At 42.4% G+C, this 18,119-nt stretch overlaps 5 protein-coding genes across 5 annotated transcripts, besides 2 other annotated features; 1 reads left to right on the top strand and 4 right to left on the bottom strand.

The window, feature by feature from the left end:
* Nucleotides 1–178: 178 nt before the first annotated feature.
* PVX_082690 (merozoite surface protein 7 (MSP7)) lies at nucleotides 179–463 on the bottom strand (the record flags this gene model as incomplete). The annotated part of the gene is made up of 1 exon (XM_001614089.1): nucleotides 179–463. The coding sequence occupies one exon, from the start codon at nucleotides 461–463 to the stop codon at nucleotides 179–181; it is 285 nt and encodes a 94-aa protein (XP_001614139.1).
* An 18-nt stretch (nucleotides 464–481) lies between these two features.
* Nucleotides 482–569: a microsatellite.
* A 1,616-nt stretch (nucleotides 570–2,185) lies between these two features.
* On the bottom strand, nucleotides 2,186–3,121 carry PVX_082695 (merozoite surface protein 7 (MSP7), putative; the record flags this gene model as incomplete). Its single annotated transcript, XM_001614090.1, has 1 exon — nucleotides 2,186–3,121. The coding sequence occupies one exon, from the start codon at nucleotides 3,119–3,121 to the stop codon at nucleotides 2,186–2,188; it is 936 nt and encodes a 311-aa protein (XP_001614140.1).
* A 2,087-nt stretch (nucleotides 3,122–5,208) lies between these two features.
* PVX_082700 (merozoite surface protein 7 (MSP7)) lies at nucleotides 5,209–6,471 on the bottom strand (the record flags this gene model as incomplete). Its single annotated transcript, XM_001614091.1, has 1 exon — nucleotides 5,209–6,471. The coding sequence occupies one exon, from the start codon at nucleotides 6,469–6,471 to the stop codon at nucleotides 5,209–5,211; it is 1,263 nt and encodes a 420-aa protein (XP_001614141.1).
* A 2,386-nt stretch (nucleotides 6,472–8,857) lies between these two features.
* Nucleotides 8,858–10,483, bottom strand: PVX_082710 (hypothetical protein; the record flags this gene model as incomplete). Its single annotated transcript, XM_001614092.1, has 1 exon — nucleotides 8,858–10,483. The coding sequence occupies one exon, from the start codon at nucleotides 10,481–10,483 to the stop codon at nucleotides 9,320–9,322; it is 1,164 nt and encodes a 387-aa protein (XP_001614142.1). The 3' UTR covers nucleotides 8,858–9,319.
* Nucleotides 10,484–15,429: 4,946 nt separating this feature from the next.
* On the top strand, nucleotides 15,430–17,298 carry PVX_082715 (hypothetical protein, conserved; the record flags this gene model as incomplete). The annotated part of the gene is made up of 3 exons (XM_001614093.1): nucleotides 15,430–16,365; nucleotides 16,540–16,837; nucleotides 17,033–17,298. The coding sequence occupies 3 exons, from the start codon at nucleotides 15,430–15,432 to the stop codon at nucleotides 17,296–17,298; spliced, it is 1,500 nt and encodes a 499-aa protein (XP_001614143.1).
* Nucleotides 16,975–17,005: a microsatellite.
* Nucleotides 17,299–18,119: the final 821 nt, after the last annotated feature.

The raw sequence follows: 18,119 nt of genomic DNA, 5'->3' as shown, positions 1-18,119 counted from the left end.
GAAAAATTACATTTTTCTCTTTTTCGAATTGGGCACTTTGGCAAGTGTTGTTCGCACGCACGGTTGGAACGTTTTGCTACGCACACAGAACTTATCACAAACGGATGGGTAAATGTTAAAAGGGGGAAGTACAAATGGAGTTAAAAAGGAAAAAAAAAACCACTTTAAATGTGTACCATTAAAATGGGGCATTTGCCAAAATTGCTGTCCAGCTCGCCAATTTTATTTCAATCCTGTTCAGCAAAATTGAGACATTCTTTAGCAGCTCATCGTGTAGGTTTTCATTTTCCACCCGTTCGCCCATCAAATAATTGTAAAGCTTGACAAAGCTGTAAAACTCTTTTTGTAAACCCGCGTCATTCAACACTTTTTTGAAAAACTCACTGGGGCAACACTCATTGGAATTCCCCTCGAAGAAGGCGTCAAATAGACTTTTCCCCACCTGGCACCCCCGCTCGATCATCCTAAATTTGTACCTTTTCCTCAGATCGGTTTATTTCCTGTGGAATGGGGGGACATGCATTCGATTATTTCCCTCCGTGGTGTTAAGGACTTCGTCGTAGAGCTTCTCCAGATAGCTCACATTCGGATTGACAGCACTCTCACTTTGATGGGAAGCTTCCTGTGCGGTTTACCGCGTCCCCGTTGTTTTTTATCGCTCGTTTTGCTGCATCTGGATTTGGCGCGACGGGCGTTCCCGACACATTATCTGCTTCCTATGCCCCACTAACCGCTTCCCATTAACTGTGGGCGCTTGTGATGTTCCACCCCCCCGCTCCTCACGAGCTGCTCGTGGACGGATCAGTCGGAGATCCTTCCTTGGTTAGTGCCCCCTATTTTCGGCATCGTTGGGTAGCTTGCCCTGAGCTTGTGCTGCTTCCCCGCCACCATCGTTGTCTTTCCCAGGGTAGTGAAGCCGTTTCGTAGTTACCCAGATCGTCTTCATTCACGCCGAAAATGGTCTTCTTGGTGGCCTCGTTTTTTAGAAGGTGGCCAAGACTTCCCCCTTCGCTGGTCCCACCTTGTTCCTGCAGCTGTTCAATCTGTTTCTTCAACAACTCTATTTCTTTGAGGAGAATCTCGACGGAGTTCATCATACGAATGTTATACAAAATTTCCAGCTCCTTCATTAGGAGATGCCCGGCATCTTGTTCCATCATTTGCTTATCCTTTTTGGGTGGCCATCTATTCAGGCGACACGGAGCAGCAAGAGGGTAGTGTGAAGGAGACGAGGGGCTAAATTTCTTCATTTTGTCTCCCCCAGTTGTTTTTACCTGATATGTACGAAGGTCGTACTACCCCAAGTGGGTTTTTGCCCTCCTTAAGGGGATGGTGCAAAATGGGGGAATAAATCCTTCGTGAAAGCACCTTCGGAATGGTTTTACTATAACACCCGCATGTCCACGTCCATGTCTACGTGTGCGAGTTTTTCCCCCCCACAGGAGAGGATTACCATTTTTGCAAAATAGCCCACGCGTGGAAAAATAGTCTGTGAAAATTAAAACGTTGTTAGGTAACCCCCCCGGAACGCACTTGTCCAATCGCGATTTGCACACAGAGTTTTTCCCATCAAATGGTACTTCTCCAGGGAGGAAAAAAAAAAAAATATTCCCCCCTTTAAAAAAGCGTCAAAACCGCTAGATGAAGTGCAATCCGTCACTTTAATTGCTTAAACACATCATGTTATTAAAACGTTTTGAAAAAAAAACCGTTCGCAAGTTGCAGTTAGGGTATTGCCAACTGTTTTATTTTTCTTTATTTTACAACTTGTTCTTTTAAGGAGAAAAAAAAAAAAGAAATATCAAAAATGTGGAGAGGCCCTGCGTTTTTAAGTTGGCAGTACATTATGGCCCTCATGAAAAGTTTTATAAATTATAATAAAAAGTAAAAATAAGTAAACAGAGCAGATCCGCGACATCACGGTAAGGGGGGGGCCCACTACATGGGGTCAACCCTGAGTCGTTGTGTTCCCCCGTGTGGGAAGTCAGCCCCTATGTATTCGCGGTGTAGCCATCGTGCCAGTTGAAATGTAGCAAAATGGAAAGACAAATCGGATGAAACGAAGGAGGTGACGAATAGGCGGTACAATTGGTGCTACTGTAGGTAATGCAACCGGCCTTGCAACGACTGTTTGAGGCAAACTGGCCTAAACGCGGCACAGTTAGGGACTCCCCTGCAGCTTGGCTTATATCATGTTGAGCAAGTTGATGACATTCTCAAACAGCGTAAGGTACGTTTTGGCCTTCTCCGTCTGGGTGCCTCTTATATAATGCTTCCTCTTAGCATAGGCATAAATGCCATTCATGAAATCTTTAAATTCTTTCCTAAACTTAGGATCGGTGAAAGACTTCTTAATCGCTTCGTACACAGAATCTGCGTCTTCATCAATGGAATCATTGTACATGGAAAAAGCGTCGACGAGCTTCTCTATAATTTCATATTCCTCTTTATTTAAAGATATGAACATTTCATATTCTTTTTTGAACTCATTATATTTGTTGTTGTTTTCCGTTCCTTCTTCGCAGCCCTTTTTATTTAAGCTAGTTAGGATATCTTCATACAGCTCGTCTGAGTATTTTAGGTTGGACCCGCTGTAGTTCTCTCCTTGCACTGGCAGAGTGGCCTCGGCCTCTCCCTCGTGCGGACCAGCATGCGGAGCGCCGCTCTGCTGGTCACTCTGATTGTCACTCTGTTCGCCAGTCAGCTCGCCACTCTCTTCGCCACCCTCCTCACCACCCTGCGCGTCGTCCTCCCCGGGTGCATTCTCCCCCTCGTCTCCGTCCTCCTCATCGCTTGTGGGAACCTCTTCCGACACCTGGCTTATGAATTTCCCATCGTCAGAATCACCGCCATCCTTTTTGGAATCGTTATTCAGGTCATCCAGGATGTTTTTAAAATATTTGGTTATATTTTGTCCCCTGAAAGGTTCCTCACTCATGTCTGCGGGGCTCTCACTCATGTTTGCGGGGCCCTCACTGCTTGTCTTATCATTTTTGCCAACCTTTTTGGCCTTTTCATTTTTCGGTTTGTAATTCGTCCCCGTAATAAAAGTTCTACCGTGCGATGCCACGGCGTGGAGCGCCACGAAAAAAATGGCCAGAAGGAAAATTTTGCCGTTCATGGTGAGCGTTAATGTGTTAATTAGGCTATGTTGTGCTCTGTTGCGTTGCCTGTACTTGTGTGCAGGTTAGCATGGGTGCGCTCTCGAAAAGGGCGATTCAAGCGGCACGGGTTGAGAGCTGTACTTTTGAAGTTGTGGCTGGGAAAAAACAAACGAACAAAAAACGCGGGTGGAGCAAAAAAAAAATTTTTCTGTTGACAGGATTACACGCGGAAATGAAATTCACAAAATGGAAAAATAGCTACGGGAAAATGCGCCACAAATTTGCTCCAAAGAATGCACCACAATTTTGCCCCCAAAAATGCACTCCAATTTTTTTTCACGTGATAAAAACAGATTGGAGAAAAATTCAGCGACCGAAAGACGCGCTCAGGGGAAAAACGCGCAGGCGGGAAAATACAAATCAGTTGGGTTAAGAGTGAAATTTGCGCCGATCAAAAATGGTGGCCAACTTTGGAGAGGAAGTTTAACGGGGCGCTATTTTGGGAAGATAAAAGCAATTTGTTCCTCTGCTGGCCACCACCACCATTACCCCTTTGGCAAATTCTCCTTCGCTGTCCGTTCGCCGTTACCCGTTTTGTGATGCCGATTTTCCTCCCCGGGCGTTTCCCCGCGTGAGCGAGCGTCCTTTGCCGCTTTGCAATTTTTCCCCTCGCAGAACTTTTCGGGGGGAGCAAATCGCCACTCGCCTCTCCTCTCCCCATTGCCTCCACGCAGCGCGCGCGCGTCTTCCTTTTTCTCGTTGCACCATCGCTGAAGGCATCCCATTCTAACGCTAGCGAAACGCACCAGCGGAGAGGCCACTTTTCGCATATACACGTCTGTGTAAAATGGTGTAAATATGTACATACGTGCGTGTACACGCATATTCCAGCCCGTTTCGCTAGCTATGTGCAACTTTACACTTGGGAGAGACGAACAGGGGAAAAAATGAATCTGTGAGTGGAGTCCTTTTAACTCCATCTTTACCCCTCAGCCGCGTCGTTAACGTGAAAAAAAAAAAAAAAAAAAATTAACCACATTAATATGTGATGAAATAAACGGAGAGATTTTTACCCGCGACATTTTTTACCCCTTTTTTTTTGGACAGTTCTACCCATTCAGCAGTTTTAAATTTCTCGAATGGCTGCCTCCTTTCCCTTGACGCCAGTTCGATGTCTGTTTTTCCATTTTGACGTTGTTACACGAGAGAGGAGGAAAAACGAAAGAAACAAACGAGTGAACGAATAAATGGCCGCCTCACAGTACGTTGCCATAAAAAATGGCTGACCCTTTTTAATTCGCCGCATGGACAAGTGCATAAATGTGTGTATGTTGCAAATTTGTAAAATTTTCTGCTGCGAAAAAAAAGAAGAAAAAAAGAAAACACTTGTGGAAAGGGGGAAACATCAACTTGCTCACTTGTATGGAGCACACGGATGACCGCAAATTTTTCACTCCACGCGCGTTAACAACAGGGGAACCTCAAAACAGGCCGCTCTTTCGAACAATCGATTTTGTGGCGTGTCCGTGGAATTGCGTAACCGCGACGATTTTCAAAAACGCACATGTTACTCGTGTCATGTGCACGTGATACATTTTTTAATTTTTTTTTTATGCTGCATTTGCCGACTCCTTTTGCGTCTTTCTTTCCCTTTTGGATGCTTCCCACCTTTCTATATGCAGTCACCGCGGGGAAAATGACCGCCCCCCAATGTGCGCGTTGATCCAAAAGGGAGATGAGAAAAATGCACTTTTACTGATCACCGAAATGGGATTAATTTGTTAAAACGCTCACACGGGAACTGTGACCCAGTGGGGAATACGCAGCGTGCGAAAGGTTTAAAAAAAAAAAAAAAAAAAAAAAAAATTGTTCTGCCAGCTTGTCGCCACAATGTGGCCACTTTGCACACACGTTACGCACACAAACATGAGAATCGCACAAATGGAAAATTAAAAAATCGTTCATTCGTTGCTACCCCTTGTGGGGGGGAATTCGTTTGCATTTTTTCCCCTCATTCGTTAAGTATATTTCCGCGTGGCTATATTAAAAGAAAGCAACATGGTCATCAAAGGAGGGCAAAACATCGAATGGAGGAATCTTCCCCTCAGTAGTAAAACATCGGGTTGACCAACTGAAAGGCATTGTCAAAGAAAAATCTCATCAACTCGTTTTTCTTTTCATCATCACTTAAGACGTCATTCTTTTTCAAAAATTCGTAAAGGTCATACATAAAAGTTTTTAGTTCGTTTCGAAACCGTTCGTCGTCTAGCACTTTTTTGAATATGTCAATTATGCAGGGCACATTTGGATCGGCTCCTTCCCCTTTGTTAAAGCAGGCATCAAGCAACTTTTTAATCACTTCGTAATCCCTTGCTTGGCTCACAAATGGGTTGTACGCTGGGGCATAATTATAATAGGGGTCATAGTTATAGTACCCGCCGTGGTTAAAATAGGGGCCATAATATGGGTGGAAAAATATTTCCTTTTTGTTATTGCTTTGATTGGTTAAGAGGCCATTTAGGAAGCTGCTCATATGTTTCATTCGTGATGCTCTTCTATTTGCATTTTCGTCAATGGAGGGAAGGTGCGTCTCTTGGGGTGCGCCGGGGTTTTCGCCGCTTGGGTGGGGAGGTGTGTCAAATGGCATATTTGTGTCTACTCCTATGTTCGCATCTGCTGGCATGTGCGTATCTACTGCCGTATGTGTGGTGTTAACGTCCGGCTCATTTGGGGCACTCTCAGCTGAAGAATTGCCTTCCGTTTCCAATCCGGATAGGGGTTCGCCTTCTGGTGAGTCATCTGTCTCGTCGACTACAACTCCGGGAGAAGCTTCTCCCTCGATGCTCTCCTGCGTTTGCGTTTCATCATTTCCTTGCGATTCCTCATTTGGAAAATTCGCCTTTTCACTTATGACAGCGGTGTCTTCTTTTTCAGCTTCTTCATCTACCGCTTCTTCCTTCTCCGTAAAAATGACATTTTTGACTTGAGTGTTTTCTTCCTGCGCTTCTCCCTCGTTACTGTCACTTGGGGCCTGCTCTTCCAATCCGTTTTGACTCACATTTTGATCTTCTTGCTGTTCCTTGGGTGTGGTATCCTCCCCATCCGTTTTACTTTTATCCTTTTCTGCCTTACCCTGTAGTTCCTCAATTTTCTTTTTCAGCAGTTCTACGTTTTTTTTAAAATCTGGAGAAACTACCTGCTCCTCGCTGATTTTATTTAGTAACTCTAATTTGCCCCTTAAGAAATGTAGTGCGTTAGCATTTAGCTTCTTATTTGGGGGGGGCCCAGATGGACCTTTCGTTTCTGACCATACCGAATGTGGTAGCAGCAAAATGGACGGCAAGAAGAATAGTACTTTTGTTTTCATTTTTTTTTTCTTTTCTTTTTTGCATTAAATTTGTGTAACGTGTGAAAATGGGGAAGCGGAGGAGGGGGCAGATTTTTCCGATTCTGGAAGGAAAATATTTTCTTTACAACAGGGGTGGAAAATTTAAAAAAATGGCAGTTTCGAACTGGTCGATCACTCGAAAAATACAAAACAGATGTACGACACACTGACGATTGCGAATGCATATCTGGTTGTGAAGGCGGCACGCCTTTCGCGCGTTTTCCGCGGCTGTTTAGCGGCACATTTGTCCCCGTTCCGGTTACGTCATTACGTGTTTGCGCTTCTGTTTTGGTTTCTGTTCCCGCTCCTGTTTTGGTTTCTGTTCTGCTCCTGTTTGTGTTCGTTTGGGCAGCGGCAACCCCGCGCATGCAGGAGGCATACGCTGCACATTTGGACGACACGGAAATGTGCAGCAAAAGGGTGCAACGAAGAAGTGCAACGAAGAAGTGCAGCCAAGATGTGCAGCCAAGATGTGCAACGAAGATGTGCAGCAAAATGTGCAGCAAAATGGTGCAGCCAAAATGGTGCATTTCTGCACACACCTGTTGAAGTATGCATCCCCTTTTGGTTCTTCTGCTTCATTTTTTTTGTGGCCCCATTTCGACCAACAGTACATTTGTGCGATTACAAATCTGGGGCCACTGCAGCGGAGAGGAAATTACCACTTGCCTTAGTTGCGCATGCACATAGGGGATGGGGGACCCATTTCAAGTGGTAAAAGGGAGAAAAGGCACACATGTATGCATACGTGTATATATTTGTATGACGCCCTTGTGACCCCTTTTTTACGCTCCAGTTTGCTCCCAAACAGGCACCCTTCAACGGGCGAACCATTTCAGATTTATCACCCCCCCACGTACATATACACAAGTGAAAAAACGAATAGATGAGGACAGCCACTTTGTTCGGCACAGAGGGGGAGAGTAAAACGTCATGCACAGCGTATCTTACACAATTTGTGTTTTGAAGGAAACGTGCCAAAATGGGGTGGGTGCAACATACAGGTCTGTTCATTTCTGTTGATAAGACGGGTGGGGCATTTTTCGACGTGCGCCTTTAAAGGTGGGTCCTTTCAAGATGTGCGCCATTTTGCCCTGTTAACCTTCCTTATTGTTCACCTTCCTTGTTGCTCACCGTTCCATATCGATCACCCTTCCGTGTTGCCCCCCCATTCAACATTTCACGATCCCTAAATGGGGGTACCGCCAAACCGTTTGACACGGGGGCAAAGCGCACTTTTCCGCATGACCTCCCATCGGCACATTTTTCTTGCCGTCCTGGAGCCACTTCCCAGGGTGTAGAGCTTTCCACTCAGCGTAAATTTCAAGGACAAAAGGTGTTTCCCCAGCTTTCTTATTTAACAACCTACCGTTGCTGCGGGTTGTCCTTCTCCCTTAGTCACCTTTTTTTGGTGAAAGGCCCATTCGGCTACATCCACCTGTGGGGGACGCGCACTGGTAACACCGTGAAGGTATTTTTTTTTTTTTTTTTTTTTTTTTTTCCACACGATAGCAGTGTAAACGAACTGGGAGACACACATGAAACGCGTCAACTGCGCGCAACGACGGCTTAACGCTAATGTTATTCTAATTATTCCTTTTATAAAAAAATGTAAAATAAAACGAGTTTTTTTTGTGCTACTAGCTTTTTATGTTTATACATAATTACACACTTTTTTTTAAATGTCAAATTGTGCATATAAAAAAAAAAAGGCGGAACGAAAAATGGCATTTTTAAAAAAAAAAAAAAAAAAAAACTTACTCAACTGGTGTGCATCACTGTGTTGTATTTATAGCACGGATGGCATAACTTAGAAGAAGGCAAGTGGGTAATAAAATTAGATATAGAGAGATACAATTGATTAAAGGGGATGGTTATGCCTACGCATGCACGTGTGTAAAAAAAAAAAAAAAAAATGAAGACAATTTGGGCACGATGAAAAAATGAAACGAATACAGTGGGGAATAAAAATAACATTTCGGCATGAAAAGTTATACTAAATTAAGGGTATGAGATAAAGTATACGGGGGTAAAGATGCAAAATGGAAAGGAGGAGGAGGAAGAAGAAGAAGAAGAAGAAGAAGAAGGATATAATACACTAAACATGTTCGGGGGAAAGAGAGTCAAGTCAGTTGGAAAAAAATATAAACGGATACTAAACATTTGGAGGGCATAAAAAATGATCTGCATAAATATATACATGAAGCATTTATGTATGCACGTTTGTACGCACATGTATGTAAATTTTTATGAACGACTTGAAAGACGTGGAAAAGGGCGAAGAATGAGAAGGGCGGGCGGTGATTTTGTTTTTCTATTTATTTATTTACTTATTTACTTTATCTTTTTTTTTTTCTTTTTTTTTCTCCACCTCCCCCCTTCTGCACACATTCATTTTACACATTTGTCATTTCATGTCAGGACATATTCCTTTCGGTACTTCTACATATATTGGTCGCGTTCATATATCCACAAGGCACATAAAAAAGAGGAAAAAAAATTTTCTGGCCATGCAAGGCGCTGTTCGACCTTTTCCCGCTTCTCCCCGAAAGAAAGGCATGCACGTATGCAAGTATGTATGTATGTATGTATTCACGTATGGATGACTTCAAAAATAAAACAAATGAGCCATGCACGGGGGGTAAATATACATACACACATACGTGCATAGATACATGCATATATATATAAATATACGTATACACATAAATAGCTTCTGCGCGTGTGCTTCGAAGTAGTCTACATAAACATATGTGGCCCGTCATCTGCGCGTTTGCAGCGATTAGCGGCCGGTTAAAGGCGCGTTGTCGGCACAAAAATAATCTGATTAATAAGTACTCATCATACCACTTTGGACCAAATCTATAACACTTCCAACCATTGGGTTATCCAAAACACCTCCCAAACCTCCAGCTAATAATGGCGTTCTGGTTGCGAAAATAAACAGACAGCACAGTAAATTCTTGAAGAAATAACAGAACTTACCCCATCCAGTTCTTTTAATACCCTTGGAGGAATACTGCAGTCTACCTTTGAAGAAATCAGTTCTTCCACCCCATGGGAGCCCTTGTCGAGGAGCCATGTTTCGGTTCATACCGAGTGCAGCATTAGCCAAACCTGCGGCACCTGCGGCACCTGCGGCACCTGCACCACCAGCAGCAGATAGAAAACCTTGTAAAAGGGGATTTCCAGCACCAATGCCACCGAGCAGTTGGTCATATTCACCAAATAAGCCACCATTTCCTCCTATACCTGGTGCTCCATCTTCTTCTTCCCCATCATCACCTGATTTGACACTACCATTATCGCTCTTGTCATCACCTTTTGTTTTTTTCTGTGGAAGCGGAGCCCATGGTGATCGTGGGGTTTGCTTGGGTTTAGCACCTGGAGACCATAAAAGGGTTGAAGGTTTTCCTTTATTCCATGGTGATGCTCCAGGTGGAGACCAAGGCATTGCTGGTTTCATTCCTGGAGAGAATTTTCCATTTAGACCAAGCATACTTCCCATAGGTGCACCCGGCATCATGGGAGGCATGAACACTCCTCCTGGTTTTCCCCTAAGAGATCCAGCTCCCTTCTGCTGACCTTTTCCTTTAGTGGCTAGCATTCTAGATAGCCTCTTTTTTTGTCTAAACTTGTTGAGGTCGTTTCCCCATTGAGGGATATTCACATTTATACTTCCAAGGGAAGCTTCTGCGTTGTTTTCGATTTTTTCATTTTTTACAGTTAGTCCCTCCTCTGTGGACATGTGTGCATTCCCTTCTTGTTCTATCTTTCCCTGGAGGAACTCAAAACCTTTGGGGAGTTTAAACCATGTGGTATCAGCGCCCGTTTCGTTCTTAATATTTAGATATTCAAATTCTTTCTTTAACGATCCAATGGCGGCGTTGAATTGGTTGTTGGCCGAAATTTTGGTAGATCTGGTTTTTGCGGTTTGGCACTGTAGTAAAAGCAAAACCGTCGAAATGCAGACTGCGGCTTTGTACTTCATTTTGGGATACACGGGTATAGAAGTAACGTGTGCGTTGTGTATAGACGAGGGGTCTTGAGGTAGCTACGTACTAGGGGGTAGTAAAGTACGTATGCTGTGCATGCGAAGGACTTCCGTTGAGAGCGAGGCGTTCTATCTGGCTAGACACGGTCGCTTCGAATTGAAATTTAAATTAGAAACATAACTATAATTATCGCTGTAATTAGGAATGGGCATTGTTTTTCGAAATATACACGGGGGGTAGGGTAAATGGAGCTAGGCGATGCGCGGAAAAATCTCCGAGGGGGCTTCACGTATATGTCTCAGGGGTACATCAAATAAAAAAGAAGAGTACACAGAATACCCTCTTGTTATCTGAAGACAAATACACAAGTGAATATACACGCAGGGGCGATGTATATTACAGGTATATTACGTACATAATATTATTTTGTGTGTTTCCCCCTTTTTGCTAAATACAAAAAATAGATTTTTTGGCTAATCGAGTAGCATCTTTTCTGGCTGTCTATATGGGACCACGAGGTGACACATTCATATGTATATACATATGGCGTACGTGCGGGGCTGACATCTATTAAAAAAAAAAATGAAGACGGGGACTTCCTCTTCGAATGAACTCTTCGCGCAAGTGGAAGCGGCGTATAGATAAATATAATATGTAAATAATATAAAAAATATCGTGGACGTGTTTTATGCCGCCTTGTGATTATCTACCGGAGGACTTCTACTTTACTGTATAGGAAAAAAAAAAAAAAAAAAAAAGTATCATGTTTTCATTTTGTCTTTTTTTTTTAAATTGTATCCTGAGATAGGAGGACAAATTTATTATTGCGTTTTTCTTTTCTCTTCTAAACATATCATCCATGTAGTTTTTTCGCATCTTAAATGAACTTACCAGAATGTTATTCATCCTTTTGGAATTAAAAAAAAAAAAAAAAACATATCATCAGTGGGTGACTGCTCAAGTATTCGTCACTTTTCAACGTAGTTCGTTTGTTTTTTACTTGACTGACTATTTTTTAACAATTTAGTATTTTCTTAGAAAAAGTTTTTTGTTTGATATTTTGTAAATATAAACTAATTTTGTCCTTAATATAATTTTGTTATGAAAAAGTTTTTCGCTAAGTATTTTTTAGCTAAATGTTTGTTCCGTATTTCTTTATTAATTTTTTTTATACGAAAAAATACATTTTATATAATTATAATTTATTTTGTTATTAATAATAATTATATTATTATTATTATTATGATGTACTATTTTTTTTTTTTTTTTTTTTATAGTTCGACAATTTTCGTAGTTTTCTTTCTTTTTTTTCCTGAGTTTGTTAAAAAATCGCGAAAAAAGCATCACTGTTGAAGGTCGATGCGTTTAGTGCAATAGGCAAAAAAAAAAAAAATGATGAAAGAAATAATGTAGTTACCAAAAAAATGCAATTATCGAAAAAACGGTATTTTTATATAGCACAGTATGCTATGTCATTTTTACTTTAAAAACGTTATGCCGCAATTTTATGAAAAAACAGGGAACCAATTAACCTTAAATTTAACATCTGCCCGACATTTTATAATATTAACCATTTTTAGAGTGAATTTCTGAATGCGAACATGAATCGCCCCTGTTTTAAAGCACACTATATAAATTGCGCATCTTTTTAGAAAACGAAAAAACGCGATGAGGGAAAAGGATCATGCAAAAAAAAAAAATAACAAAATGAGCAGTGAACAAATGAACAAAATGAACAAAAAATGTACAAAGTGAACAAAATGAGCAAAATTAACAAAATAAGGAAAAAGAAGAGGAAAAAAACAAACAAAAAATGTACCCTTTAGCATACTTTTCATCCATGTTATTTTTCCTGCATTTTTTTACAACTCTTTGCCAAAATTAGAAACACAAATGGGCCCCAAAAAAATGCTACTTTAAGAAGCATACGTATTCTTACCCGCACATGCGCAGGCGGAATGTAATTATTTGTCCTAAACTGCATGCGTCATACATCTCTCTACAAAAGCGCTCATGCACTCGGCGAACGCCTGCGTTACGTGCTATTCTTTCTTTAATGAATGTTTAGAAGAACAAATTTGGTACAATTTTTTTTTTTTTTTTTTTTTTTTATTTCTTTTTTTTTTCCGACGAATGGAAGGGGCTAACAGTTGTTGCATGGATGCACTGCCCCTCTGTCGATTTGTGAACAAAGTAAAAAAAAAAAAAAAAATCCTTTCCTCTTAACAACAATGTTCAAAAATTACGCGCGGGCACAAATTTTAACAACTGTTAGACTGAATAAAATTTGCACCATTCGGCAGGGGAGGAAAGGTGGATTTTTTTTTGCCCCCCTGCCGCCGCTTTACTTTTGCGTTTACTCTCACGCGTAGGATGAAAAAAAAGACGCTGTACAACGCACGTCCGAATTTGTTCACATTAGACCCTCGATGGTCCTGCCCCCCAATTTTGTTCTACTCCTTTCCCATAACACTTATCGAAAAAAAAAAAACTCAATCCAACCCTCGCAACTTCCAAAACGTGCGGAAGGCAAAAATTCTGAGGATAAAAAAATCTGGGCAAAAAAAAAAAAAACTAACCTATGCGGAGAGCCTGCGAGGTGAAAAAAAAAAAAAAAATTGCTTCTCTCGTAGCAGCACCGTAGGGGCCTCCTCCAATTTAGTGAATTTTTTTTTTCAAAATTTTTTACCCAAATGGAGGGCAAAAGTGGGGGAAGGCGGTACTACTCGCTTTTCGTTCGCATTTTATCATTTGGCAAAAGTTACAACTTTTATATTCTGCCGCTCTTAAGGTGAACTTCATGCAACGTTAAGAAAGTAGTATAAGGGACAAAGAAAACGGATAAGCTGTTTATATGCGTGGCCAAATCTTTAATGGAAGGGGGGGAAAAATAAAAAATAGCACTAATCTGTTACCGGGGGCATGCCACAAAAAAAATATAATTGCATAGTATTATACGAACGTTTTAATGTTATAATATGGAGATCACCTGTTGGACAACTTTTTAATTTTTTTTTTCCTCCACTGAAAATTTGCGCAAATTAAAATTTTATCTCACCTTTTGGGTGGCTACGTTTCTTTTGTAAAAATCCCCCCAGTTGGAAGGAGAAACAATTTAAAATCATTTCCGCTATGCCATGTCAATTTTTTTTTTCTTTTTTCTTTTTTTTTCCACACTTCAAACACCCTTGCGCGTCACTTAATGTGCAACTTTGGCACACATCGGGCAAAGCTAAATCTGCAAAATTGCAGAATGGACGAAAAGCAAAAGGAAGGCCTGAACATGCGTATATATGCCCCTTTATATGCAGCTATGGGGAAGAAAAAGAACTCCTCAAATGAATAGAGCACTTTTTATAATCCCCAGCGGGAGTATAAACCTACACATATGGGCAGAATAGCGACAGACAGACAGAAAGCTAATTTGACGATTAAAAAAATAAAATAATAAAATAAAAATAAAATGACCATTCTTTCGCTTTCCCAGTTTGTTCGCAAACTTGCAATCGCGCAAATAAAGACGCTAAAAAATAATTTAAAAAAAATGTATAAACAACGTTACGCTTGGCCATTTGGACACGCACCTGAAATGATTTTCTCCTTTTTTTTGGCGAGTCAAAATGGTGGTAGATTGCCACCCCCCTTAAAGTGGCTCTCTCGCAGGGGATTTACGCAGCCATGTACATTTATGTACATATAAACGTGCCTACCAATTTGCCATTCACAAAGAGGCGTCTCGAACATAAGCACCACTGGTTATGTTGCTAATGGGGCACGAAATATTGGCGCGCATTTTTTTTTTTTTTCCCCTGTTTGCTATGAAGAAAAGGCGCACAATTGGAGACCCCTCTCTGTGTTAAGGGAAAGGCAGCTCCCCCAAATGGGGAATAGCATTTTTGACTGTGTAGTTAATATGACAAATCAACCGCAGGAGAAAAACAATTCGACTCCATTCCCTTTTAACTGTTAAAAGGTGTATACAAACGTGCTCACAATGGTGGGAATTTTTTTCTCTCAACATGTCCTTTTGCACGAATCGCATGACTCCGTGGAATGGGAAAAAAAAGGACCGCCTCTACACACAAGAGAGTGAGAGGAACGAGATGAGATCCCTTCAAAAGTGAAGTCAAAAAAAAAAAAAAAAAACGCACACGAGTGCAATAAGGAGTGCACTTTGACGCGGTATAATCCCCTTCTCTTCTGTCTAGACATGGTCCTCGCTTGACCGTTATGACCCCCGCGTGGGTAATCCGCACATGCGTATTACGCCGCAAATACTGAGAGGCATGGCGAAAAAGAGACGCCACATTTAGCAGTACCGTTTGATCATTGCCACTTGGGGAAACATGCCGTGAATGCTCACCCGTTGGCACATGCGCAGGGAAATCTACCCGGGTAGACGAGTGTGCGTCCAGGGCACATATGAGGACACGTTTTACAAATAGGCAAATCCGCTTTGCTTCTTAAGTTCGTCCAAACGGGGGGGAACCTCTCTTCTTCTTACTTCCCGTAGAAGTTCCCAAATTGCTCAAGTTACCCATCATCTATGCGTTAGGCAGCACACCTCAGTTCGTCCCTCCCTCCTATTTTAGCTACTTAAGGTATATTTTGAAACTGCCCAAGAAGAGGTTTTCCCCGAGCTATTCATTTAGCAGGTTATACAAGTTAGAGGTAGTTTGCAGATGCACGGAGGGGATTCTATTGATGGAGTGAAGATAACCCCGTGTTCGTCGCAGTAGTCCTACAGATGGAGAGAAAAGTTTGAGATTACTCTATCGTAAGGAGAACTCATGCTGGGGGAAGAGTGCGGTTAGGGGGGGCCATTTCTTCTATGTGTTACTACTTTGATGGACGGTTTGACCATTCATCAGAGTATTCACCAGACCATACCCCCCCTCTTTTCACCCCCCTATTTCCACCCCCTCTGTGCAGCCCCCTCAACATGGATGACGTGTTCAACATTTTTATAAAAAAAAACAAAACGAAGAAAAGGGCGTCCACCGGCGCAGGCAAGGAAGAAGGCCAAAATGAAGGAAAGAAAAAACTTTTCAACTATAACAGGAAAAACCCCCGAAGAGCACACAACGAGGAAGACACGTACAATAACTACCAAGTGAATAAAAACTCGCGCAGTAAAGACAATAATGCAAATAAAAATATAGAAAATATAGTCCTTGTTGACTTCCCCCCGTTGCCATTAAAAAAGGTGGAAGCTTGTGTGTCCTTCTACTACCTCCAGTATCTGCGAAATCAGTTGATATATGGGAACAAAAATATCAAAATGGATGAAAATGCCAAAATGGTTGGCGAGTCGTTACTAGACAGGATAGAAAATACCATCTACAAATACGAAAATGACAGTACAGAGGAGGATAATTACAAAAAGGAGATCCAAATTGTTACTTTCAAATCTATATATGATAGGTTTTATAAAATTTTAACGACGTTAACTTCCTACGCGGAAGGTATCCCCATGCCAAATAATCTCTACGAGTATGTATTAAACAATGGGGTGTATGTGAGGTCAAAAAAAAATACAGACTATAATAGTAGGGAGAATATTCACAATGTGTATTCCTACCTGGACAACGTAGACGTAGGGGAAAACGATTTGTCCTTCAACGATGAAAAGATTTATATTGATAGCATTGACATTAGTAGGCCCACCATACTGAACAGGACACTCATAAATGAGGACATTGATATTGAGTACCTGCCGCTGAAACTCAACTCTGCTTATCACTACAATAACATACAGTATGCGAAGCTGTTTTTGAATGACGCCGTCAACATGTCTCTGTACGACCGGGCGCTGGGCGAGCTCGTCGTGGTCAAGGCCCTCGTGGACATCCCCCCCCTCCCCACGGCCTTCGTGGAGGTTAGCCCTACCGCGGCGGTGTAGCGGTGTAGCGGTGTAGCAGCGGTGTAGCAGCGGTGTAGTAGCGGCGTAGTAGCGGCGTAGTAGCGGCGTAGCAGAGGTGTGATTGTATGCCTCATTACAGCGTATGCCTCTTCATGGTGTATGCCCCTCCGCCGCTCCCCCCCCGCGCAGGGATTCGACATCCGAGAAATGAAGGCCGGCGAGAGGCAGTGGATGCCCATTTACCTGGCCATCACCCTCTCGTCCTTCACCTACGTCGACGTGGAGTTCCCCTTCTGGTTCTACATAAAGAACTTCATAAACATAAAGGAGGAGGAGTACAAAAAGCAGAGTGAGCTCTTTGAGCTCCCCTCCCCCTACTTCTTCGAGATTTGCTTCATGTTCATCGACCAGAAGGTGTTTTCGAAGGTCACCCCGATAGAAACGGTGGGGCAGAAGAGCTACTTCAAGTACATGTCCAAGGTGGCCGGTAAGGTCGCCTCCCTCGCGGGGGGGTGCTCTCCGTATGGCCCCTCGGCGCAGTTGCGAACGGTGCAAGCTATTGGAGATAATGCCAACTGATGCCAACTTGGCGAGGGCTGCTACGCATGCCGCTTTTTTCTGCCCCCTTAAAATCGCTTCACACCGCTGCGCACATTTCCTGTTGTGCCGCCCCCCCCCCCAGGCTACGTCGAAGACATCAAGCACTGCCGGACGGAGAAAATCATCAGGCACCTGGAGGAGCAAAATGTGCATTCCTCCCACATCTACATCCCGAATCTGCAGCACTCCGAGACGCACCTGATCAACTTAACCTTATACAGCTTCTGGAAATACGACAAGGGGTTAAACGAAAAGGCTAACTCGATAGACTTCACCTCCTATCTGTTGGAGCCTTTCATAAAAGACGAAGAGGACGAAAAGGACGCCAACCTCCTGCAGGACCTTTAGATCGTTCCATCACAGTTTTTGAAGTCAGTATGTATGTCTATCGTGGAAGGGCACTTTAACTACTCCCTCCGTTGTTATGTTATTATGGCGTTTGACCAGTGGGGGAGTATACCTCCTGCGGTTGAAGAGGTGTATACAGCTTATGTGCCCATGGGAGGGGGGCTATTTCCTTTGTGGGACTTATGCTCAATCGGTTGGGTTAAGGCAATCTGCACCACCTTGTTGAGCAACGGGTTAGCGTTGCACTCGAAGTGTTCCACGAAGAAGCGGTTTAAGGTGAATGGCATTTTTAAAGGGTCAAGAGAATGGCGGTGGAGAATCAAACGTTCACCCTCTTTTTTACCATCGTCATTTTTACTTTGCAATTTTTTATCTGCACTTATGTTGGCTTCCAATTTTTAGCTTCCCACTTTGACTTCTTTTTATTTCTCCCCCCCGCCACTCCTTTTTAATATAATATATCTGCTGTTATTTTTCCCCACCCTCCCCCGCGTTGGCATTATATCACAATGTTTTTTTTTTTTTTTTTGTTTTTTTCTCCTTTTTTCTCTTTTTTTCCACTTGAAATTGCGAAGTGGCACCTCCGTGTCGTCCATTTTGAAAAGCAAAACATGGCGAACATCAATTGACACGATTTTATAATTTACCCCTTCGCCCGCCTAGCAAAAGTGGCAGTTTTTTTCTTTTCTTTTTTTTCGTGGGACAAATTCGTGGCTTCGTCACCTTAGCACATACAGTTTTGAAGTCACCCGAGTTATCGCCCCCTATTCGAAGAAGAAAGCACTTATAGAGGGAAAGCCAACGCGTTCGTTCGTTCGTTC

Source organism: Plasmodium vivax, chromosome 12 (assembly GCF_000002415.2).
Source record: "Plasmodium vivax chromosome 12, whole genome shotgun sequence".
Lineage (NCBI taxonomy): Eukaryota > Apicomplexa > Aconoidasida > Haemosporida > Plasmodiidae > Plasmodium > Plasmodium vivax.
The sequence above is the reverse complement of the archived record's forward strand: the minus strand, read 5'-3'. Positions and strand labels throughout refer to the sequence as shown.